Raw genomic sequence first — 25,593 nt, forward strand, 5'->3', positions numbered from 1 at the left:
GTTTAGCATATATTACATATTTTCAAATTTTTAAAGCTATATACCATAAATATAAAACTTTTTGTAAATAGGATACATATCAGTGTACTTTAATAAAAACAGTGATCTTAGAATGTCTACATGCATAAAACATCCTTCAACTTAGCAGAGTTGCCAAAGACATATAAGTTTTTTAACCGTCCAGTTATTATATTTAGTACAAAGGTACATTCTGAAATTTCTTCTGTTTTATGGCTGAAAGGCATGTGCTGTATAAAATAATTTTTGCCTTCCCTAAAAATCTAGGGCTCTTTCCAGAGATTGTCTCTTTCTGTGCTGAATCTTAATGCACAATCCATGCAGGATATCTACTGCAGAGTTCTGAAGCTAAGAATGTCAGAGGGAATCACAGATATCCTGGCATAACCTGAGCTGGAGAAACCTGACCATGTCTCTTTCATTACATTGGTTTTATTTTAATGGATTCCAAAGAGAAAACAAAATTAAAAGATCAAAATATGTTTTGTTCTGAACTAAGATAACATTCTTTAATTTGTGGATGTACATCAAATATGAACACCATGTCATTTTTATTTTGTAGCCAAACACACACAGTGGGAAAAGAATGCAGTGTGTATTCCCACCCATAACAGCCAAACCATGGAATGCCACAGATAGGCTCCTCAGCACATCCTGACACATATTCTCAGACAAGTTTATTGCACAGACTGTGCTATAGTTCCTTAGAGATGCTGTCTCAATACATCTTCATAGGTTTAAGTAATTATTCTGTTTTGTATTTCAATAGCATATCCAGTCAGCCTACTGCTGCTTCTGCAAAGATTATACTTCCAGATTTAACTGGTTATTATATTTTCTATTTTTAACAATGTGCTCAGTAGCTGCTAAAACTTTGCAAGCAGAGTGAATTTAAAAGGCAGGTGGACACTGTTTTATATGTGAGAGAAAATAAATAGGGGGAAAGGCCATCTATCTGAATCACTATAGTATTCTCTAAAAGCCTGAGATTCTGAGTATTTAGGTAGAGGTACTTCTCATGGTCAGATACAGGATTTCTTTATGGAAGTTAGCTTGTGCATTCACAAGGTGGAACAAATTCAAAAAGCTGCTGTCTTCTTCATCACGATCTCCTAAGCACCAAAAGGGAAACATTGAAAACAGTTAATGAAAACAAAGGGGTCATTTGTAGGGAGAAGATCTCAGAAACTACTTAGTCAGTATCTTAGAAGAGGCCAAGTATAACCCAGGTACCTCGTGATGCTAACGGGCAGAGGGCGGGGAACGCATCGTTTTACAGAGAACCCCTATGTCAAATACACACAATAATTCACCAAAGCAGGGCATACAAGGCCACTATCGAAAGCTAGTAATCCACCGGTCATCATAATCATTGGGAAAGGTATACACAGATAATATTTGAGAAGTTATGTATCTGTACTGAAAATTATGTTCTTAAAGCCTTGGAGTTAAAGGCAGGTCACCAGGAGGCGGTGGTAGGGGGTAGCAGACACTTATCTCTCTGCCTAGTCATTGTGTATTATGTGTTTTTTAAAAATGAAGTCAGTTTCAACATCTAAATGACTAGAAGTCTCTTAGTGTAAGTATATAAATCTCACTTCCATCCTCTGGGTGTATTTACATATTTTGAGCATCTATGATTGAACATATTATCACTGAACACTTGCATATTTATTTCTTCTTACAAAAAGTGTCTCTCCTCATGCTGTACCAGTAAGTACTTTAGCATAAATCTTAAAATATACACACAATATTTAACAAAACCAGTTGAAAATAACCAAATCCACATGACAAAACTGTCAGCCAACAGGCATTATAAATATGAAAAGAATATTTCATATTTTCCAATGAACCCCATTCCAGGGTAGCTCTGGCTAGGAAAGGGGCCTGTCTGGAGTTGTGCTGATACATGAGCTCCCATCCCCTGCTCTGCTGGAGTCCTGGCTAGTGGGTATGTCCCAATGAAAGGATTCACTTATTGCAGATAGGCAGAGACACTCACCAGACATTACTGACTGTAGCATGTCCATGATCATGTGAGCAAATGCATTCTCCACACTCTGCAGGAAGTTATTCCTTTCACCTGGAGTGCTGAAAACTTTGCAGACTTTCTGCATCATTTTTACTGTCCAATCCATGCAGTACAGGTCCTTCTCACAGACCTAGAAGATACAAGAAATATAATAATATGTATCCATGGTGGTGGTGAGGTAAAAAAATCAAAACAAATTGAAGTATTAAAATTCACAGTAGACAATTAAAGCACTATCCTATAATATGGTCAGCTGCAGTCCTATCATGGAATCCACACTATGCCAGGACCTTTATGTGGGGAGCTGTTCTATCAGTGCTATGAAGGTGGGAGAACTCCATTCCCACCATATGCTGGAATTATTTTTCCCTAGGGACAGATCTGCTACGTTCCAGCAGTATAGAGAGGCCTTAGGGCAAAAGAGAAGAAGGCCCATTGATTTCAATTGAGTTATTTTTGCTTTACACTAGTGTAAGTGGAAGGAGAATCAGGCCCCCAGGCCCCTGGGAAAGCAGAGTTGCAGATTTAGTGGCAAAATGCCAGAAAACATTCTATTCAGTGCTACTCACCAAAGCCAGAAAGACCACTAGTTTGGCCAGCTCAACAGCCCGCCCATTCACAGCTTTACTAGCCATGAAGGTGAAGCAGATGTTGTTCCCACTCAGGATGAGGAGGCGAGCATTATTTTCCATGAGCCATTCTTGGGGAACCACTTTTATAACAAAATACAAAGGATTTTCATTGCCTATGATTCAACAGACTGCATATAATTTAGTTAAATATAAGGTCATAAAATATAGGTTAGAATTAAACTAAACAAAAGAATTATCTGATCAAAATTCTGGAAGTATTTGAATTTATGAATCACTGCATTCGAGAACCTCCCTATATGTTTGAGAGGACAGCTCATTCAAACATACCTGCAGCACACTTGGGAGCTAAGAAGTTACTATGGTATCAATAGGATTGTTTCTATTAAGGCTGATGATAATAAAATGTATAATACAAACTCTCCAAACTCAAACCAAAATTAAAATGTACCGCTACCAAATTATGAATTCTTTGGAATAGATTCCGTTCTAGAGAACTGTTTCTTTCCCAGTAAAGGCCACTATACTTTGTATTTAAAGAATTTTAAAAAAACACATTAAAATAAACCAATTTGTCCTCACTTATATTTCTAATAAAGACTTAGACTATTACAAATGAAATGATAGTGGATACTGGTTATTAGCAACTTCTTGATTCTCAGCAAAAAGCTGCCATTGTCTAAAAATTCCCAATAAGCGAATGGCCCTTGCCCAAGACAACAACATGGGGCAGCCCCCGACTGAGAATCTACTGCCCATGCAAGAGGTAAAAGGCTGTGGTGCCAGCATCCCTGTCCAACAGGGAGCCCCTATCAGAGTTCCTGCAGCCAAGACTTGCCCAAGGAGAGAGGGCATTGGGGGCCCATCGGGCTGCACAGTACCTGTCTCTGCACTTTCCAGGTTGCGTCCTGCCCTGGCGCTGGTGGCCCCAGGCTCAGCACATCCCAGTGCTTCCTTCCCTGGCTACAAGCCCTGTAAACGTGCCTACAGCCGGGGCTTTCCACAGGGCACACTGGGGGCCCATGGGACTGCATGGTACTCTCCAGGCTGTGGACTCAAAGCCAGCAAATTCATTACAAATGGAATCTCTTTTCCAAAAATTTGCCAATAAACAGCACACCAGCAGTTAATATCCAAATACTGCTAACAATAAAGTCAATGGGATCATATCAGTTCTGGGGAAAGTGTTGTTAATAACCAAAAGTTGTCTCTATCTGGATTATTAATAACTGGCACACATTATATTTGAAAAATGTAATGTACTTTTCCTTTTTATACTTTTTATTTATTTTTGTATTTGGCAGCTTGGATAATGGAAATACGTTAGACAGTTTCCCTCCTTCCTACTTAACATCACTTTCTGGTTCTCATCCCCAAGAACAAGAATGCCCAGGATGCAAACACTATAGGAAAAACGGTAAAAGTCAAACAATTAATTTTATCCTTGACATTTTTTTAAAAATCATGAAAACATATCTATTAATAAATATTTGTAAAACTTTGTTTTGAACAAAACCTAAATTTTGGACCTAAACTGTGTGACTGTGTCCCTTGAACATGGTAACAGAATATTTATTTTTTAAGTTTTTCATGTGTTATTACTTAAAACATTTCACTTTTGGGGAAAAAAGGCATTGGTTTATTAGCAATATTGGTCTCTTCCATCTCTGACTACTGCATAACTGCCAGTTTTATTGACCTTCTAGTATAGCACAGCTACGGAAAGGGATTAGGGGGTACTCAGATTCCCAGTGTGCCTCAGTCTCTGTACTATCTGAAACATAAGGTGGGCATGATCATATAATCCTATGAGTCTATGATAAAGGCAAAAATATACCTGACAATTCATCCACAAGACTGATAACATCATCTGCTGTCCACTCTTTAGCTTCTGTGTCATACAGTAGTTTAATAGCATCAGCTAGACCCTTTAAACTGGTCTCATCTGTTGGTCCTTCTATCATTTTCTGCCAAACCACATGTCCTGAGTAACATTAATCACAATCACCACTAAGTGACAATGTAGTTTGCTAAACAAGGAAGACCTATACTGGGGCCTCAAAGCATGGTTTGGAAAAAGAAAAGGTGATTCACACAAAAGCATAAGTCCCTATTAATACAAGTGCTTTTTATTTCATCTCACTTGTGGCAAAAGGGATAGTGTAGACTGCAACATGAATCAGAATCATTGCGTGCTTTAAAGAAACACAGCATTAATATTTAAGTGAGAAAAAGAGAATGTGATTTCAGAGAGAGATACGCACACTTGTGGTTCAGTGCTAAGACTACCTTCACAGCACAAGTGTGGGGAAATAGAGAGGAAAAACACAATCTCTGTAATTTCTTCACTTGAATGGTAATAACAAACAATTGTTTTAAAAAGTCCATGTTAAACAGGTAGGGATCAATTGTTCTAGACAATGTTATACTTTATTATTTATAAAGGGCCTCGTTTCCAAAGATACTGCAGCTCCCCTTCATTTCAGTAGGATTTGTGTGTGCTCAGAGCTTGTGAAAAATGAGACCTGTAACATCAGAGGAAAGTGCCTGGCCACACACAGGTAAGTAAAGTAAGAGTTTCTGTCTTCAATAATGTAGCTACAGCTAGAACAAAACAAAAAAAGTATTGGAAAAAGGCTAAGATGTTCTGTGTAATATCACTGAGTTCAATTCACTTGATTCCCCCCTCACACTGGTGTAAATCAGGAGTAATCAGCACCAATATAAGCATTCTCAGCAATTATTACCTGGAAGCTTACATCTTGCCCAAATTAATATGAACTGAGTCTCGTCAATTCTTGAAAAGTTTATTAGGAATTATAAGTCTGCTACACGTAAATGTTCCATTCTAAAGTGAAATGCAATAAACTCATGCGCTTTTCCCCTTGGGGTAAAATCTTCCTGGCCTATGGGAAGGCCCATAACAAACTGTACCACTGCATTTCTGCCATACATGGAGCTAGAAAGCACAGAAGCTACCCAGCAGACCCCGCAGCTCTCTGCACACTGCTGAAAAGTTCCATGGCAATTCTCTCCATAAGAACACAGAACAGCTATCGTGGGTGGGCAGGGGAGTACCCGAGGAGGGAACAATGGGTTCACAACTTGTGTTGCTCCTATTACAATTCATGGTCAACAGACAGCCCAGCACAACTCTTTCATTGGTCTCCTGAAAGCCCATTTATTTACTCAGGCTGTGCGACAGACCAGAATTTTCTCCCTTAGAAAACAGGCTATGTAAATCTACTCACCATTTAGAGAGGAGACTGGCCCAAAAATGATGTACAGCAGCCGGGCTTGATTAACCATTGGCCATGGTTTTAAGATACGAGTCAGCCAAAATGCAGAATCACTTCGATGAATCCAGTGATTTAGAAGGACACTGCGACAGAATAACCTTATCCGTAATTCCAGCTTTCGGGCACTTCCTAGGACAAGAGAATTTGTATAGTATGAATCCAGCAGGCATTGCACTTTGGTGATGTTAACATGTTTATAAAGATTGGGCGAGAGAGGTTTTTAGGCTATATGGGCACATAGGCTAGATTTTTAAAAGTATTTATGTACCTCTAAATATAGATAGGTGCCATTTCTAGATACATAACTCCCATTGAGTTAGTGTCAAATTGGAGTAACTGGGATCACAATCAGATCCTGAAGCTCTGAGCTGTAACTATCCCATGACTGCTCTAGTCTAATAGACACACTATGATGCTTCAAACCATTGATTCTAACTGTCTGCCTAATGTTATTTTTCTGCCACTTCTCATGCTCTGTTTCAGGGGCACGCCGTTATTTTTTACTTTTGTTGTGCTTCTTTCTTTCTGTGATTCTATTAAATGGTGCCTATAAGCAGTAAACAGAAGCAGTTTGCTGCATGCTTGTCTTCTACAATCACTTATGCAGGGGGCCACATGTGAACATTTCCAGTGAAATAGAGTACTGTGTTGGAGGATTTCTGGAGAGGTTACATTTGGTTTTAGAGGTATGCTTCAGGATATTCATGAAATGCTGGTTCTGATTTTCTACTGCGCCACATCAATTTTATGCTGGTGTAACTTCATTGATTTCACTGGTGTTGGTGTAATGCAGTGGAGGATTAGGCCCACTGCACATAAATTATACAGACATTTGATAATGAGATAAGACCCAACAAAATCAATTGCCTCTCAAAGAGATACACTTCACCACATGGAACATGCCAAAGATAAAAGTCAACTGCTTGTTTTCATCAGAAAGCAACTAAATGCAGTTAACATTGCTGATTGCCTTCAGCTATATGCAGGCTTGCTACCAGCTAACAAGCACCCATTTTCTGGCATTTCCATACCTAAAGCATCATATATATGGATCAAGAAAGGATCAGGTACTGCAGAAGTCATGTGGCCCAAAACATCCTTGAGTCTGGGTGCATCTGCTCTGTAATAGTCTGAATCCATTTCCTGAACTGGCAGCAAAAGGAGGATATAGCTGCCATGACAGCGTATTCTGTTGTCATCATTTGCATTTTCCAGGATTTTTTTGTTTCAAATATTCACCTGGTTTGCTGCTGACAACTGTCTGTACTTTGCGGCGTAGATTGCTTAGCTCACAGAGGAAGTTAAAAACACGATGGCACTCTAGCTCATCCCAGCCTGCTGTCAGGGTCTGACGACACCAAAAGAAGGACAGATAGATAGAATTAAATCACAATGCCTATTATTATAGTCATATATGTACAATCCATTTTTCTGTATTTATGGGGAGGACACATTTGCATAGTAAAGACAGGTGCATCTGAACTACAATGTATTATTTTTGTCTTCATCTTTGTCTTTCAAAATGGACTTCTTGCAAAGTGCAAAATATTATTAGATAAAAAACCTAGGTCCATATCTATATGATGCTGAAACCAGAAAATAATCATGTATGCAAAAAGTTTGTGAGACAGGAATGTGCTAAGCCTAAAGCAAAAAACAAAGATGAAAATAGGATCTCCTTTGTTTTGTAAGGCCTTCTAACACTGCTTTATGACACTCCGGGCAATAATGTTGTGGTTCCAAAAAAAAAAAACAAAAAAAACCCAGATCACAGCAGTTTAGAAACACTGGGTTAGATGCTAATCTCACAGATCAATGGAATTTCTGTAGATTTCTATGGGTGTAACTGAGATCAGTAGTCATTATATCACAGACAGTCTCAGAACAGTAAATCATGAAAATTCCACAAATAAAGAGGGGGAAAAGACCCCTGAGGAATTCCCCCATTGCAGGGTCAGCATAAGCCTGACATAAGCAGCTGTACACCTCACACAAACCCATACAGTCCCCTGTGGACAGTGTCAGGAGAATAAATAGGAGGAGGAATGCATAGAGTGCAAAACCTTCATAGCAGGCCTTTGGGGATATGAGGAAGCCACCATTAGCTTCAGCTGCCCATCAGGCAGGCTGCTCTAACTTATATTGAGGGGGTTGCTGAGCCCTGGTGTAACCCACAGTTCTGAACTGCATTTGGGGCTTCACATTCTGGCCCAAGATGTAATTTGTGAACCTTTGATGTGAATAAGCAGGCTACAACTGCTAAGAGCACAAATATCTTGGTGCAAATAATTATCTCTAACAGTTTGCCATGAAAGGGAATAAAATAGACAACCACATGTTTCTGAACAGTATCTTTGTTACTACTAAAATACTTTAATATGGTATATTCCCAGAGAGTGTTTCAACACATAAGTTCTTCTAAAACACAAGTTACTTGCATTTAAAATGTTCAGAAAATGCACGTGCTTCAACAAAGTAATTTTTCCAGGTGGTTAGACAAAGCAGTTCTCAAGTAAAGCAATGCATAATGGTGATCCTATCATCTCACCATGAAATACCTTCCCCAATTACAGTGTTAAAGAAGTCTGATCCTCAGTCCCTTATAGCATGTTTACAATCTTGGTAGTCATTATAGTAAACACACTGTTGATTGCTGAACTAACAGATTTGTCGTTGCTTTCTTTGCATCCCAAATATGCTAGCACAATTCCTCCATTTAATTATAGACCTTTGGCCAGTTTCCTTCAAATCAGAGGATCCCTGTTTAGGGACTTGTAAATTTGAAGTCTGAAATAATGAAGTGAAATGGCCCTCTATGTATTCTTCTTTGGTAATAAACTGTTAATTAAATCCAGACTGCCTTATAATAAGATCCAGACTGATAAATTCTCTAGAGTTAAATCAACTATTTTAAAATCCAGAAAGTATTATGGTATTGAATAAATGCATTGTTTGGGGCCTAAAAGCCATGTTAGACTTTGAAATGTTTTGCAAAGCAGTTTCAGTCCACTGCTTCTCAAAGTATAACTAAATTGGATAATGATTATATTTATCTGCACTCTTTTTAAAAGACTGAGTATTTCAGCATTGATAGATTTATAAAAGGACAAACTTTGATTTCTTTTATATTAATGATACCTGCCTTCTTCTCTCTGAAAAATACACCATACCTGTAAAAACACTCCATAACATTGTAATCCTAAGCAATGCAATGGACTTGGGCAACCACTGAGTTTAAAACAGGAAATCTGCAAAGACAAACCATTGTTGCTTCATTTCATCAGTGTATCTTAATTGACAATAAATTCACTTCTGTGCTTGAAGCTTTCCCACACTGCTCTTGTACCGCAACAGTGACCCAAAGGGGCTATCTTCAGGCTAATAAGGGATTTCTTTCTCTATGCTACATTCCCTCAACCCTTGCATCTCTACTGAGAATTCAAACAAGGTCACCAGTTACTGGTGGTTTTTATGATGTGGCTATTTGTCCTCTGGGAATTTTCACGCAGACCACCTTAGAGTCTTCAGAGAGATGTGATATTTTATTAATAATGTCTGCTGCAATGCATAATCATTTCCCCCTCCAGAAACTAATACAGTTTGGTAACATGATGCTTTGAATTAATTATGGTTAAAATTTACCCCTGTGGAGATAGCCTGCCCAAGGCATTATGCACCACTTTGCCCTCTTAAGACAAGTTTAAGTTCGATATAGGCCTTCTGTAGGATCTCTTCACGAGACTGAATTGCAACCTATGCTCATTCTATTACAAAATAGCAAATATTATTTGCACTGGGCGACCTGTTTTAATAACTAAACATAAAAGTCATACTTGTACAGCAGTTTATACTCACTAAGAGTGGGGTTTTAAAAATGTGAAGGAATTAGGCACCTAACTCACTGACCTTCAATAGGAGTTAGGCAACTAACTTCTTTAGGTGTTTTTTAAAATCCCAAACCTAAGCCATATTTTTCAAATAGTGGGTGCCTAAAGTTAGACATGGTTCTGAACACCCACAGCTCACATTGACTTCAGTCTGAAGCTGAAGGAGCTTAAGATCTCTAAAAAATCAGATCACTTATTTAAATGCCTAAATATGGATTTAGGGTCCTAATTTCAGGGACTTCAGATTGGCAATATCAGCCTAAATCCCTAAGAAAGAATTTTAACCAACAAGAGATTGATTCCAAGTTAGTAAATTCATTAGATTACACTGATGAGCGTCACAGATGTGTCAATAAATAAATTAATTAAAATACATTACATTAACAATATTGTTTTAATGAAACATTAATATATGTGCAAGTTATAGTTCAAAACAAGATTCTAGAAGTATTCAATACAGAGCAATGAGTGTGAGCTTACATCTGAGAGTATCTTGTGTATGTACTTTAGCCTGTCTTTTGTGGGCAGCAGTAGTGTGCACCTTTTAAGCAACAAACCTGTGAATAAAAACACATACATACATAACCATTCAAATGAGGTAAATAATAGGACTAGCTGAAGCATATACTGCGCAAGCAGTACAATACAATGCTGTTTCTGCCAGACAAGTGAGTGGTACATTACAGTGAGCTGTGCACTGTAAAAGGGTATGCTGGCCTGTGTAATAGAGATGCCTTTTATGTCACAAAGCCTGATGGGAAGTGTGCAAGTCTCATGACATAATTTGTTTACTAAGTTGTTTTAAACTCCATGTGAGTCACAGCTGGAGCCCTGCAAAATTATTATATTTGTTTTTGAATTACAGGTGTTAAAAATATTTCAACTAAGAGAAGCACAATAAGTAACATTTGAAGATACACTGGTTTTCTATTTACATCATAAAAAGTTGAGCTTCCAAAATCTTTTAAGACATCCACATGGTCAAACAGAAAAATTATTTTGAATTGTATTAATATAAAACATAGTTAAGATGTAGAATTTTTTTATACATGAGATTCAAAACTAGAAGAGCTTAGCATACCAAGGACTGGAGTTCATTATAGTGCAGAACAGCTGTTTGTTAAGCAACAATTTTTTTAAGCCAATGGAAAGCAAATGAGTTAAAAATATTTCACCTCAAAAACATCTGGTAGAACAACATATGTATCTTGTTTGTTAATAATGCAAGAAATCTACAGAATAGTACTCAAATGTTTTCTAAGTTGCCCATCTCTTGGGGAACATGTTATTTCTCTGATGTCTAAAGGTGCTTTATACGCTTCCTGTGATTTTGAATGGATAATTTTCCCAGTCTGGAAGTATATTGTTAACATTCTTACATGGCAGACATAATTTTCTTTATCAGTCTGGGACCTGATCCAAAACCCCAAAGAATCATCTTTCCATTGACTTCAATAGGTTTGCAATCAGACCCCAAAGAGTAGATGTATGTCTGAAAACAATATATCTGCAAATATGAATACAGTTGTCAACCTGGTGATAACTTATAACCAGTGCAAAGGTTTGGGCCTGCTTTCACATGGTGAAACTCACATCTGTGTAGAGGGGCAGCATAAAAATCATGTGTGACTCAAGTCCAGTTTAAGCATGGAAAGTGAAAAATCCTGGTCCCACTGATGCCAATGGGAGTTTTTGCCATTGATTTTAATATAGCCAGGATTTCTCTCTGTCAGTTTAAGTGAGATTAATGCAGTGTATAAGCCTTGTGCTGGCTCTCTACACAGGAGTGAATTTTATCCTTAGAACCCAATCTTGCTCCGATTGAAGTAGGTTTGAATTTTGCCATTGACTTTAGAGAGCAGGGTTGAGCCCTTACATTTAGTAGATAGATATTTGCACTAATCTTCATATTGTAAATATGTCTTTTTTTAATGACTATGCTTATTGTAACGATGAGTTCATACAACTGTAGTTAAATAACAGTTGCCTTTTCTAACACAAAGTTTGTTATTACAGTGTACAAAACAATACTGACTTTATTTCTTCAGCAAAGTGCATCAGATTTCATTTTAAAACTAAAACAAATAAACGTGGAAGTTATCAGTAATGAATTGTAAACAATCCATGTAAATTTGAAGGGAACTCACATTTGGCATAACTAACTTTGACCTTGTTCCTTTAACTTGGTAATGTCTTGATTTAAAGTTAGCTCCTGAATATAACCTTGACAATTTTGTTTTACTGTTAGGATCAATTTAATTGTGAGACCTTATCAGTTAAGGAGGCTTATATCAATATGGTTCAAATTAGCATTTAATTTAATTTGTTTCTCTTTTAGAGGAAGGATTACAATGAATCGGAGGAGGAAGATAAACGATACAGTCCAAGTGGCATCAGAGAAGAAAGACTGCATTGCTTTTGATTGAAAGGGTGGGAGATTAAGGGGTAATTTAGCTGCCGAGATTTAGTAGTAATTTAGTGCAAAAGTTAAAAAGAAAATAATGATTTTTAAATTAAAAATATGCAGTGCTACTCATTAGTCAGATTATTTTGATCTATATTTATTTTTTGCTGTGCAGGTGAGAGTAAGAATAAAGCTCATCATCCCACCATGCAAGCATCATGGGCAGCACACAAGTACAACCTGGGCGGCAACAGAGCGATTCTCACATTGCCTCTCATCCCTGACTTAAGGGTGAGAGGAAAGTTTACTCATCATCCCCACTTCAGCCCTTGAGCTCTTATATAAGGCTGCCAAGGAGAATGTTAATCAGTGGCAGTTGTGATGGTGTTTTTTGTGATAAGTTTACTTCCCATCTAGGAATTGGAATGAGATAGCTAATTCACTTCACATAGACTGTCAGGTCTTTGATGGTAATGATTCTTGGTCACTTCAGAATTAGGTGAGATTTGAGCATTGATATAGAGGTGAAATACTCTCTTTGCATCTCATTATCATTCCCCTGACTGATCCACTTACCTTGCCCTTTTATATTCCATTTGCCCTTTTATATTCTTTACAAATTAAGTAAGGAAGAAGCAAATCATAAGCTATTTTTGTCTATAGTTATATATGTATTTATTAATAATTATTATTGTTGATTAAAAGTATATTTAGAGGTGTTGAAAGAATTCTTTCAGGATGAATTTCATCCCAGTGCATAGAGCTTAAGTGAGACTTTAGTGGGTATAAGCCTTGTTGCTGGTCCTTTGCACAAGGATGAATTTCAGCCTCAATGAGGGCCATATAAACACCTATATACCTCATAAAACATCTTCACCATTTTAAACTGCTATCAGTTACTAAATATCACAGTAGAAGCCCTTTAATCGATTTGAGTTCTCTCGTAATTGTTATTGTTCTTATTATTAAGGTCACCTAGAGATCTGTAGTGTTCTAATATACAGGATCCTTCTCTCTTGCCGGATATCTCAAGGTTATGAAAGTCTTGCAGTAAAAGCCTTCTGTTTCCTGATGAGGTTGAGATGTAATTAATAAGGCGGTCGCTGATGGCTTTTGACACCATGCTTAGCATGCTGATATCCTTCACTGAAAAAGCAAAACCCAGTATACCTGTAAACCTTTATTTCAAAAACTCTACTGCTCAATAGTGAAGAGTTTTACTATACATCTCTGTAAAAGCAGGCCAAGAGACTTCAAATGACTCCTTTACCAACAAATTATGGGCATTCAGGATTTTGCATATATCTGTTAAAGTGTCATCTTTATATATGGGGGGCAGAAGCACACTCCAAAGAGCTCCCTGAGTACTATCATTCTCTATTTTTTGGTGATGAGGCTCTTCAGAAACCCAAGCTGAAAATGAAAAAACTTAATGAAAATCTCTTAAATTTGTAGTAAGGTGAAGCATACTGAGCAAGGACCATAGGCCTCAAACTTAGCATTTTACTAAATGGGATTTTTGCTTGTGATTATTTTAATTTATGGACAATAATGTCATTTCTCTCAGTTCCTCACCTGAGAGATATTCCAAGACCATTTGAAAGATCTCTAATGGCAGTACTTTAAAATTCCCGAGAGTTGACAGTGACTCGGACTCTGTGTCCACAGTGTTGCAGAACAGTTTGGAGCGACGGCTACTGCGCCTGTATTTCTGGTTGGGAATCAAGGTGAAGCTGGTACTTACAGTGGATGTCATCCTTCTACTAGTGCCATAAATTTTTCCTGCAAAGAAAACACAGAAGGCATATTGGGAAGAAAATTAAACCCATGAGGGAGATAAAATGAAATAATTCATGAGGGGAGTATGAAAGTCTTGCCACATGGGTAGGATCAATTTTACTTTAAATGTAACAAAATGACATCTAAATACACTCCAAAATCCATATTCATACTTTCCTATATGTTCTATTTCTTTTCTTTCCAGTATAACCAGTAAAACCACTCTTTTTTCCATACAGCACAAAAAGAGAGAATGTGTACATGTTGCATGTGTATTGGAAATTACTTTTGCTTTCTAATTCAGTGTCTGGGGGAAAATATGCTCATTATAGATTATAAATGGAGAGGTGGTGGGGATAGCAGAGACTAGTATTGGAGGGGGAGGGTATCAGGAGGTTTAAAGGATAATTAAGAGAAAAAGTAAAAGTGTAGGGAAGGAGGTATATGAAATGCCACAAAATATATTAAGGAACTATTATAACTCAGTCAATACCCTTCTGGTACTTTACTCTTCCATGTTACTTTAACCATGTAATAGAACATTAAAAACTGAGGCCATTCAAAGGATTTGTCTGTCTCTTTTTGTCTGTTTGAGGCTCTCTACTTGTATGTACTCTTGTGTATGACAATAAAAATAAAGATTAAAAGTAATGTAAATAAGCATTAAGTTATCACTTTCCCTGCAGTATTTAAACTGATGTATAGCTTAATTCCTTATAATTGCAAACATCAGAGCACAGCATGTGCAAATATTGTAACATGTGGCACAGCACTACTATCCTCAAGATTTCTGAAATCATGAGATAAGTCCCCCAAAACTCATGAGATTGGCTCTAAAAGTATGAGATTATTTTTTTTTAAATAATAAACATTATGTTCTTATATTTGCCTTCTGTTTTCTGAGCCTTTATGGTACACTTGCTTAATATTTTCAAGCTTTTCTCTGAAACCAGGAAGGCTAGTAACTTGCTTCTTTTTTTAAATTAAAGCTAAGATTCACATGCAATCTCTTGATTCCAGCACCTGGGGCTCTCAGACAATCAGCAAATGTTGCAAGACTTTCAATAAAATTGTAAGTGTTGGTAGCAGTGGTAGCAATACAAGAGGACTCTGTTCTCCCCTCATACAATCAGTGGGAATTATACTGCTTGTCTGAAGGACTGAAAATGTACTGATGCACTTAGTCAGTCAACAGGTTACATTTACTTAACCTAAGCAAAAAACAATTTGAAAACAGCAAGCAAATGAGCCACAGTTCTCTAACATGTCATCACTGAACCATATTACATAACATAGTGAATTATCACAATTCCAATGGAAGAACAGTGTATACTGAATGAACTAAAACAATTATGGACCATTAGAGGCATCTTTAAATTAGTTATGAGATAATTCAAGATAGCTGAAGAAACCCATAGCTTAACTTTTCACATGGCTTGTGAGCAAATTTAATGACTTTTAAAATTACAGTGTTTTATTCAATTTTAGTTTACTTAAGCAACAAAGCAGAGAAAATAAATTTGATACTTGTAAAAACAACAATAAAAATTAATTTACATAATGTCATGTGTATGTAACAGCACATTTGAAAAGCATAGAAATTAACTTTTGAAGTCAGTGGGAGTTATATATACACAACTGCAGGTTCAGGACAATGAAAAGTACATAAAGGCAATTAAAGGCATGTTTTAGTAAAAGAAAAATATAATTCTCTTCACCACTAAAACTCTTTCAAGGCTGACTAAGGCCAAGACATTTTGCTGTTTCATACCTTAGAAATAGAGTTACAATCTGAGGGTGTTTTTTTTGTTTGCTTGTTTGAAAGCAGTCACATTGGTCTAACTCTGCTCGACGGAAGCCAATTGGAGTTTCAAGCACTATTGAGTCCTTTTGAAAATCTCATCCAGATCCTGCAGAAATATTATGCATAGAAGCAGCCACTTAAACTTGATGGGTGGGATTTTCAAAAGCACTCAACACTGCTCCCATTAAAGTCAATGGTAAAACTCCCATTATTTTCATTGGGAGCAGAGTCAGGCCAACTTAAATAAAAACTGAGCATGTGACAGAAGTTTTACATTATGGGCCACATTTTAGAGACCTTGCTCAAAGCTCCCTTTGACTTCTGTTTTGGCTCTCAATGTATTTTATGTTTCTCAGGGAGATCAGTGAAAACATGACAAGATGGATTTCACTTAGCAACTTTGTTCAGCCCTCAACAACCTCTGTGTGGATCTCTCTTGTCTGGAGAACTGCTTATCAAGACTGGAAGAGGGAAATGTAAATGTTAAACATTTAAAATCAAATTAATTATAATAAATAACAACAGTGATTTTCTCTTATTTATTCTATATATATAATTACTTATTTATAGAGCAGAAGCAGTTCATAGTCAACATTCCTTCTATAGTGTTTTCTGACTCTAAACAGTCAATATATTTTCATCCGATGAATGCACATTTTTCCTAATCATCTCAATTTTTGTGGGGTTTGCATTATCATTTCGCTAAGTATATAATACCAAAAGCTATTTACCTCAGACAGTAGCTTCAGGATTTTGTCTTCTCCCCTTACTAGGCATTTCACAAATAAATAATTGAATCATCATGAAGATAAATAGGAATTCTCTCTCCATTTCCCTTCCCACACATTTAAAAACATGGGAGCTTCTGAACCAGGGGTGATCAAACTATGTGACACTGAGAACTGAAGTGGCAGCATGCCAATTGTCCATGGGCAGCACCTAATTTGCCTTCAAGAGGACCTGATTCTCATTTATATTAAGGCCTCTTTACACCAGACTGGCAGTGCAAAGGAGCCTTAAAGTGGATGAAATGCCGTATGATTTGCTCCCACTTTAAGGATCAGTCCCAAAGATATAACAATAAACATTCATAATATTTCTGATAAAAAATAAATGCCCTTGATAATCCTAACATTTGCTCTAATTTGTGTCTTTCTGCTACAAGGCGTGGCTTGTTTGGGTTCACCCCAAAGTTTATGTGCTTTGATCCATGCTGCAGTCCCAGGGAAGGATGCTAACATCTGCTTTTTATAACACAAGTTGTGTTTGCCCATTGGGCCACACTGTATGAAACCACGGGTCATGTTTGGCCATTTGACTGCACACTGGGTCATTGCTAGTCCTGGGTCTGCATTTCATGACTCATTCGGCTGGGTGTGACCATTGGGCCACACTTCATAACCCCATGGGCATTTGGACTTTGGGATTCGCTCAATAAACCGCACGGGCCATAATTAACCCACGGGCTGGATGATCTGACCCTATAGATCAGATCATAACCCACGTTCTGTGCACTACTGCTCCAAAACCTGCAACACATCAGTGATAATCAGTTAAAAAAAAGGGCGTGATACCTCCAAATAAATCTATATCCAATTTATACAGAACAGCTATAAACTCTGTTTCACCCTCAGGGGAATTCCTCTGTGAGGTGGGGTAAGATGGGCGAGCTCAGACCCCACTGTCTGGATTTACAAGGGCACTGACGTCCCCCTAAACAAAAAAGAAATTACATTAAATTAGCTGAAATTTGTCAAAACATCATTAAAGAGTATACATTGTATTCAGGATTTTTTTTTTTAAATTTACGGTTTTTGATTTGAGGGGAAACTTTAATAGTTTTCCTCAGAGAAAAATATCTAGGTATATATAGGGGTGGGGGGAAATAGAAACACCTACACATAGAATTAGGACAGAAATAAAAATATTTTCGTTCCAGCAATAATTGATAATTAATTAATGGGAATTGGGCGGGGTGGAGAGGGGGGGGAAGTAGCAAATGTACATTTTGGGGGGCAGAAAATTACCCCAAGAATCGAACGCTTTTATTTCAGCGGTAATTAATTAAATGCTTTTTCAGCTGTTTTATTAATGGTTTTTTAATTGCCTATTTTTAAATCGCCTCACGTTTCCCGCCTTTTTTTTCTTTTTTGCCCCTCCGCGAAAAACAGGGGGGGGGGGAGGCTACAGGCTCGAGACAAGCCCGCCCGCCCGCTCGGACACGCCCCCGTCATGAATAATTAAACACCCCCTTTCGTTTTGAACTCTCACCCAGAGCCACGCCCCACCTTGGTTATTGACGATGGAATCCTCGTCCCTCCATCTGAACAGCCCCGCCCCTCTTATGAATAATGAATTAAGGGAAGGCTAGAGCCCCCGCCCATTAGACCGAAGTGGTTGCCTCTGCCCCCTCCCTCCTCTTGTTCAGACAGAGCCCCTCGCTGAGGGAAAGGGAGCAACCCCCAGCAGGGATGGGTGGGTGGGAGCCCCTCAGGCCTGTGATGCCACCCCCAGCCAGGCTAAGCCACATTGGTTGTCCAGCACATACACACACACACACTCGGAGACCCATCTTTATCTGCGGCTGGTGCAGGGTTGCCAGGCAGCAGCATGTTAAAACACAGTTGCCATGGCACCATAAGGCAGCTTCATGTCACAGGTGCGCGGTGGCCATGGCAGCACAGGGTGTCACCCTGTCAAGAGTGGGAGCTCGCCAGGGCACCACAAGGCAGCATCAACTTTAGGACACCCGGTTGCCATGGGCACCAAAAGACAGCCCTGTGCCATGTAGGATTGCCGTGGTACCACAGGCAAGCACCATGTTGCAGGTGCACAGCAACGCAGGACAGCACGGTGTCACCTGAAAGACTTCGCCGTGGCACCATGAGGCACCACTCTGCCACAGATGCAAGATTGCTGTGACTCCTCCAGGTGTCAGCATGTCACAGGCTGCACACGTCACCAGGGCACCATGAGGCAGCAGGATGTTATGGATACAGGGTTGCCGTGGCACCATAAGGCATCATCCTCATCTTGCAAGCCCTAGGTCACCAAGACAGTAGAAGCTATCAGTGTGTCATAGATGCATGGTCACCCTCTCATTGCAAAGTATCACCAAGTCACAGACACAGGGTCACCTTTTAATGAATACAGGGCTGTCTCATCACAGCTTTAGTATTGTCGTACAATGTTATTGCACTATGACCCTAGGCCACCATGCTGTAAGGCAAAGTTTTTGCGCCGTTAGAGAAGAACACTATGCCATGCAAAGTCAGTCTGCAGTGACATAACAGAATGGTTGTCTGTGAGATAAGGTCACCGTGTCTTTGTGCAAGGTTCTTGCACCATGATGTCCAGGCACAATGTTGTGATATAAGTTCATGAAATCTCAACAGATACTAATTGTGCTGTGATCCACAGACAATATTGTGATGCAAAGATGTCACGACGCATCACTGTGCAACAACACAAAATCTCAGTGTTCTGAAGCAATATTGTGGTGTTGTACAACAAAGGCATTGCACAACACCAACCCAGAATATTTCCAATGGTAGTTGTGCCACAAGAAGAAGTAACAAGTTGCCACACAGTCATTACACTGTAAAACAAAGTCACAATGTTGATATGTGACACTGAATGGTCCCAGAAAAACAAGACAAAAGGCAACTCTTAATATGAGTAGTAATTAGGTCACAGTCATTAGAAAATTTAATGAACCTTAAAAACATTGCGCTTTCCAGCTGCAACTTTAGCTTCCAATGTAACTCACTATTAACTGATTTTCCAATGATATGGCAACTGTACAAAAGTCTCCAGGAGATGGCAATAGAGGGCTGCAGTAGATTTAATAGATCTTTCCCCAATAGCCTTTGTAAAGTCAGGAGGGTTTTTTAGTTTGTTTTTGGTTTATTTGCTTTATTTCGTTTTGATTTCCCTCCTAGAAATTGAAACACAAAACAAAAACTAAAAACAAACCCAAGCATAATGGCCTCTGAATGATAACTACCTAGTGAAGAGAATGATCAGACTCTACAGAGTATGGGAATGCCATGATGATGCAACCTGCTGTAGGAATTTTGCTGCATAGGTAAACTGGATAGTGTAAAAACAATTAGTTGTCCTTATAATTTGCTGCATGTTTTGACCATATAACTGACAACTTGCACCTTAAAAGCAAAGCTTACTTTTGGTATGTATGTGCAGAGTTAGATGATTTGTGGTTAAAATACCAGCAAGATGGCTAACATAGTGCTCCCACCTTCCTACTACTAGTGGAGCTGCACCAGTGCTATCAATAGTGGGACATTTTAAGTTAAAAGTCTAGGATAGACACATGGAGCCAGATTTTCAAAGATATTTAGGTGCCAAAAGATACAGATAGCTGCCTACTGGGATTTTCAAAAGTACCTAGGTAGGTTAGATGTCTTGCACCCACTGGAAACATACGGTAGTTTCAACCTTATTTAAGCATGGTTGTTAAACAGCTGTAAGAACAGTGTGGACAAGGCTTAAATTTTAGCATCATTAAGTTTGCACAGTTTGAAGAAACTAAAAATCTTTATATGTTCATACTGTTCAGGGAAAACATGCTAGAACCTTACTACAATAGCAACATATAGATTTAAAGCAATTATCATGGGTCTGCACTCTGCAAGAACAGGGACTAAGAGCTATCACCCAATCAATCAGGGATGGTGTAGGAGTGAAAAAAGTCAGCCTTCTTTAATACAGGGTGATGAACTAGACAAGCCACTAGGGGTCCCTTTTAACCCAAATGATTATAGGTTCAGTGACACTGATGTGCAGTCTAGTAAGTCTGAGTTGCATGGGTCAAACTAGCAAATGATAGCATTTATTTTTTTGCAGAGGAAATATTTCTATGGCCATAGATTCCACCCCTCTTCATTCCAGATTTGGCTTGCCCGTGAGCATTAACACTTCTTAGACTGTGTCTTCTTTTGGGGTAGGGACTGTGCCTAAATATTGTCAACCACAAGCATTAAAAAATTCATGAGTCAAGCCTCTCCAAAAGTCAGGTATGAAAGATCATGAGACAAAAAAAATAAGTGTTCTTTTTTATTTGCCTTCTTTAGGGTACACTCACTTCATGTTTTCAGTCTTTTTGCCCCAGCTGAGGAATCTAAACTTATTGAATAGTTAGAAAACTATATAGTAACAGAAAGCTAGAAATCTGAGATTCTCTTATGATCTCTTGATGCCAGGAGTTGGGGCTTTAAGCAAAATACCAAATATGGTGAGACACATAATCAAATCATGATAGGTGGCCTCACTAGCTTCCTACATATGCACACAGCACCCAGTTCATTGTGGGCACCACCACAAAGAAAATAATAAATAATAATGATAACACATGGAAGAAAGAATGCAATACACATCTCATTTCATGGTTCTCCACACATAGGCTTAGAGAGGCAGTAAAGGTTCTTCAGTGGTTATTTTAACTCTGTTTAAGTAAAAATTCTACCTCATTTGCTGAATACTTGTTTTCTCCTGAGATTTAAATGGAACTCTGAGATGCTATTAAACTGCTCAGATGTATCTTTTTCATTTACACTTGAACAGAGCTGTTTAAAGTTTTTTATGAAATGACAAAAATCTACAATAAGCCTTTGATTGTGTCAGCACCAGCTCTGCTATTCATTGTGTTAGAAGGTGGAATAAATTAAGGTGATATTTTCTATCATACTATCATCTTAATGAGATCTCAGGATAAAACCATTATGTTCTAGTTGATTAGAGTTTCTATATAGGCAGTGCCTCCAGTGTATGTGATCACAGGTATGACCCAGAGCTAAGAGGGAGTGGGAGCCCACAGAACTCAGCTCTCAGAGAACACAAGCTAAGTCCTGATATAGTGCTCAGAGGGAGGGAGACCTGAATCCTGGTATATTTTAATGGCAGAAATTCCATAGCATGCTTTCCCTTTTTCTCTACTATACTGAAATAAGGGAAACATGAATCAGATGTAGTAGGAGGAATGAAAGATCATTGAAAATTAAGCACAAAATAATTAGAGGAAAGGATTAAGCATTAATCTCTTATTTGAGGATCTACTTGGTCCTGCAGTGCAGGGTTCACATTGAGATAATTATGTCAGGTTAACCCTTGCTGTAGTGTTCCTAATCTCAGTTTTGTAGTGTTGCATTAATCCACTTGCTGCTGATCCTCACTGCAGTATCAGAACAGAGTTGTATTCTTTTGAAGCGCCATGGAACCTCGAAGCTTCAGAAGGACATAATAGGAGGTCCATCATCATGCAGGCAATTAAAGGTGTTTTCCCATTTATTTATTCCTCTTGGCACCAGAACAGAGGAGAGACCTAGTCTAAAGGGAAGCCGAAATGGAATTAATGGTCTCCCCCACTTCATTCCTGAAGGTGATCAGAGTTAGGAGATATTAATAATACTTTGTCCTTCTGCAGTTCCTTGCATCTGAGGATCTCAAGATGCTTTGGATACACTGAATCATAGCGCCTCACAACACTCCCTGTGAAGTAGGTAAGATGCAAACTGAAGCAGAGAGAGAGGTTAAGTGACTTCCTCAAAGTCGCACAGCAGAGAAATGGCAAAGCTGGGCACAGAATTCAGCTATCTTTAATCCCCATCTCTAAGTATGACACCAGATATTTCAATGGAGGAAATGTAAGATTGAAAGACACAAGGCAGGAAAGAGCATTGGTCAGATAAATGGGAAGGTGGTACAGGCTTGTGAAAAGTCCTCTTCTTGTGCCCTACAGTGTTATACATCATCACTGGACATTCTGGGCTGATTCCAGATCAGCACAGCTTCAATAAAGTGAATGAATGCCAGCTGAGGAGCTGGCTTTCTATGTTTTCCAGTCTGCTCCTTCCCTAGTAGAATAAGGGCATATTTTCCAGTCTCCAGCACCACAAGCAGACCTACTCCATCCTTCAGTTTCCAGAGAAATAGACATTGGTACAAGAAAGACCTGGATACTAAGACTTCATTAGTATCTCAAATCATATTCCTCTGGATTTCTGAATAGGTAAGCAAGACTACCAAAGCATAACAGGTGCTCTTGCCTTCTCTGATGCTTTTTAAAATGCAGTGTTCAGCTCTAAACAGATGGGAACCTGTCAGCACAACATGGAGATAATCACCTGTTCAGGCTATGGGAAGTTTTTCAACAAATAGGAAATATACTGCAATCAATACCACCTTGCCCTGTAGTCTTATTCACTGTCCCAAGTTAGGCAAGTTGGTAGGCCTGGTCATTGTGGATGACACATCTCCAAGGGAAATCTAGTTTCTGCAGGAAATGTTGCCGGTGATTCAGTAGGAGCTCCATATATCAAAGCACTTCAGTTTGACAGGGTGACATGTAAATATGAGCTTTACAGATCACGTCTGCACTGCATGAGTTATCTGGGCAGCACTGCCTAGAGCTTGCAATAAACTAGGGATGGGAACTCTCAGCAGCAGTTTCTCTTCTTTGTTTGTTCCAAAGTCCTAGCCAGAAGGCTGGACATTATGTCTCTAGGAGATTACAGAAAGTTAACACAAAACTTCATTAGGAAACCTTGCAGCTGCTGATTTTTGGATGAAGATATCAAACCAAAGATTTGACTACTTAGTGATTAAATGTACCATGGCAAATTTATTAAAAGTGGGAGTATTACGCCTCGAAATCCTTATCAAATTCCAATTTGGGGAATTACATTCTGCATACCTAAATCCCTTCTGCACTTGCAGTTTTTCTTTACTCTTATCCTAAATGACTGTTGAATGTTGCTATACACAATGAAGCAGGTGCCATTTTTCACATCAGAGTTTGGTGCATTTCAGTGATTTGTTATATCTAACATTTGTAGTGTGTTTTGGTATCCTTCTAGATGAAAGATACTATAGAAATGTAATAACCATACAAATAATTGTCAAAATACCTCACTTCTTCCAATGGAAGGGAGGGGGGCAGACAGGATTGTGGGAAACCGGCCTACTTCCCTTTTTACTGAAAAACATCAAATCCTACAACTAATGGGACACTGATCTTCTTGCTTTAAAAGTAGAATTTCAGTTTTATAGAGATTTAGAAAAAGCCGAGTTCCTCCAGTATTTCTTGGTATGTAAATAACAATGGGAGGAGGAAATTATCATGTACCTTCTTAACAATTAAACATATTCCATCCCCTCCAATCATACTCAAGTCTCTCAATTTGAACAAAAGGTTACTGATTCATTATAGACCCAAGTTTATCTCAATCCAACACAAAACTAGATGCATATTCTCTACATTATGACATTCTCTACATTATGACCAGAGAAGTAAGCCAGTGAGACTGCATGGTTCAAATAGTGAGAAATAGGATCTGGTCTCTGGTAAGGTCTTGATATTAGAAATGCTGAATCAAGAGAGTAAAATAACAAGGAATGTCATAAATGTTAAAGAAATGAACCCGACTACTGTTTCAAGGTTCCTGTTCTATTATTTGTTGCCATGTGCCTAATTTTGAGCATCTGCCTGTCTCCATTTCTAACACCTGTGACACAGAGTGCATCTCGGAGAACTGAGTGCAAATTCATGCTCTTATTATTGGTTCCATTAGGAACCTCCAGGCATCACTTACTTTTCCTGCCAACAGCAGGAGCTGTGATATATTTTCATTCCTTTGTGGACTGTCTGGCACATCAAGATACCGCCACCTCCTTCAGCCAAGGGTCGGGAAAGTATGGAGGAAGTGGGAGATTCTTACTGCAGGTTTTCTTATTATTCTATAGGGCTGTAGGCTGACAGAGTTACAAATCCCTGCACAGCCAGGCAGAGCCATTGAACTAACCCTTAGCAGAAGGCACCAGGAAGCCAGAGTGTATTAGCATGCAGCTTGTCAGGGAGCATGAAACCTACTATTATTCTGAAAAGAACAGCAAACCTGCTCTTTTCTTTTCATTGCTTTAAAAAAAAATAAAAATATGGAAGTGTTTTTCTTTCTTATCAAAACAACCCTGAGATGGATTTTGTGTAGAGGAAAAGGACTTAGCATACATTCCCTCACCATATATCTAGGTTTTTATTGGGTTTTCAAAAACAGTGAAACCGCCTATCTCGTTATGACTTTTAGCACAAGTTGAGGAGGGGGTGGAATCAGTTCAATTTAGGTCAGGTTCAAGAGAAAAAGGAAAACCTGCTGCCTAGTCTGATCTGTCTACCAAACAATCAGGAATAAATTCTACCCCCATCCTCCAAAAACTGAGCCTTTGGAAAATTTCCAATATGTGAAATGGGCTCAGAATTTCTTTCTCATCGCTTTGTAATGAGAAAGAGGTGGGAGAAGGTGAAGGTTACTGCATTGAGCCTCTTGGCTTGATAGCTAAAAGGAGATGTGTGGGTGTTGTCTGCTCCTTTAGACTGAGGGGTTAGTCGAGCTTTTCTGGAGGATGTGATGATAATTATCAACTTATCACACTGAGGATTCCTCCTCCTCATCTGTCCTCGTGTGCTGTTTGCAAGATCTACAGAGAAAAGCTTAAAGAGGCTCTTCCTGGTGGTAAGAGCCTCAATGCTTGAGACATTTGAAACTAGAATGGACAAAGCCTGAAAGTGGGCAATATAGAGAACAAGCCTGCAGTGGGTGGGAGTAAGCAAATGATCATATATGTCTTTGCCATTTCTAAGTTGGATGATTCTCAGGGCACCTCTGATCTTATAGCTCAGCCAGGTTAGTTAGGGGTGCAGAGAAAGGAGTTGTACATGAGGTTTCCTATCAGCTCACCTGGCAGAGATCCTGATAGTTACTCTGG

The 25,593-nt window shown here is 38.6% G+C and overlaps 1 protein-coding gene across 2 annotated transcripts; it reads right to left on the reverse strand.

The window, feature by feature from the left end:
* Window positions 1-68: 68 nt before the first annotated feature.
* FBXO47 (F-box protein 47) lies at window positions 69-15,914 on the reverse strand. 2 transcript variants are annotated; one of them, XM_067540917.1, is made up of 11 exons: window positions 15,781-15,914; window positions 13,806-14,012; window positions 13,206-13,376; window positions 10,307-10,383; window positions 9,110-9,187; window positions 7,179-7,287; window positions 5,892-6,068; window positions 4,478-4,624; window positions 2,620-2,762; window positions 2,021-2,180; window positions 69-1,130 (listed from the first exon to the last, which is right to left on the reverse strand). In XM_067540917.1, exons 2-11 carry the CDS (start codon window positions 13,984-13,986, stop codon window positions 1,018-1,020), a joined length of 1,356 nt encoding a protein of 451 aa, XP_067397018.1. In that variant the 5' UTR covers window positions 13,987-14,012; window positions 15,781-15,914; the 3' UTR covers window positions 69-1,017. The 2 variants fall into 2 exon arrangements, with proteins under 2 accessions (XP_067397018.1, XP_067397017.1); XM_067540916.1 differs by lacking the exon at window positions 15,781-15,914 and having other exon boundaries at window positions 13,806-14,079.
* Between the last annotated feature and the right edge of the window lie 9,679 nt (window positions 15,915-25,593).

The sequence above is a fragment of the Emydura macquarii genome, unplaced genomic scaffold (genome assembly GCF_026122565.2).
Source record: "Emydura macquarii macquarii isolate MOO-44397 ecotype Brisbane River unplaced genomic scaffold, CSIRO-AGI_Emac_v2 contig_629, whole genome shotgun sequence".
NCBI lineage: Eukaryota > Metazoa > Chordata > Testudines > Chelidae > Emydura > Emydura macquarii.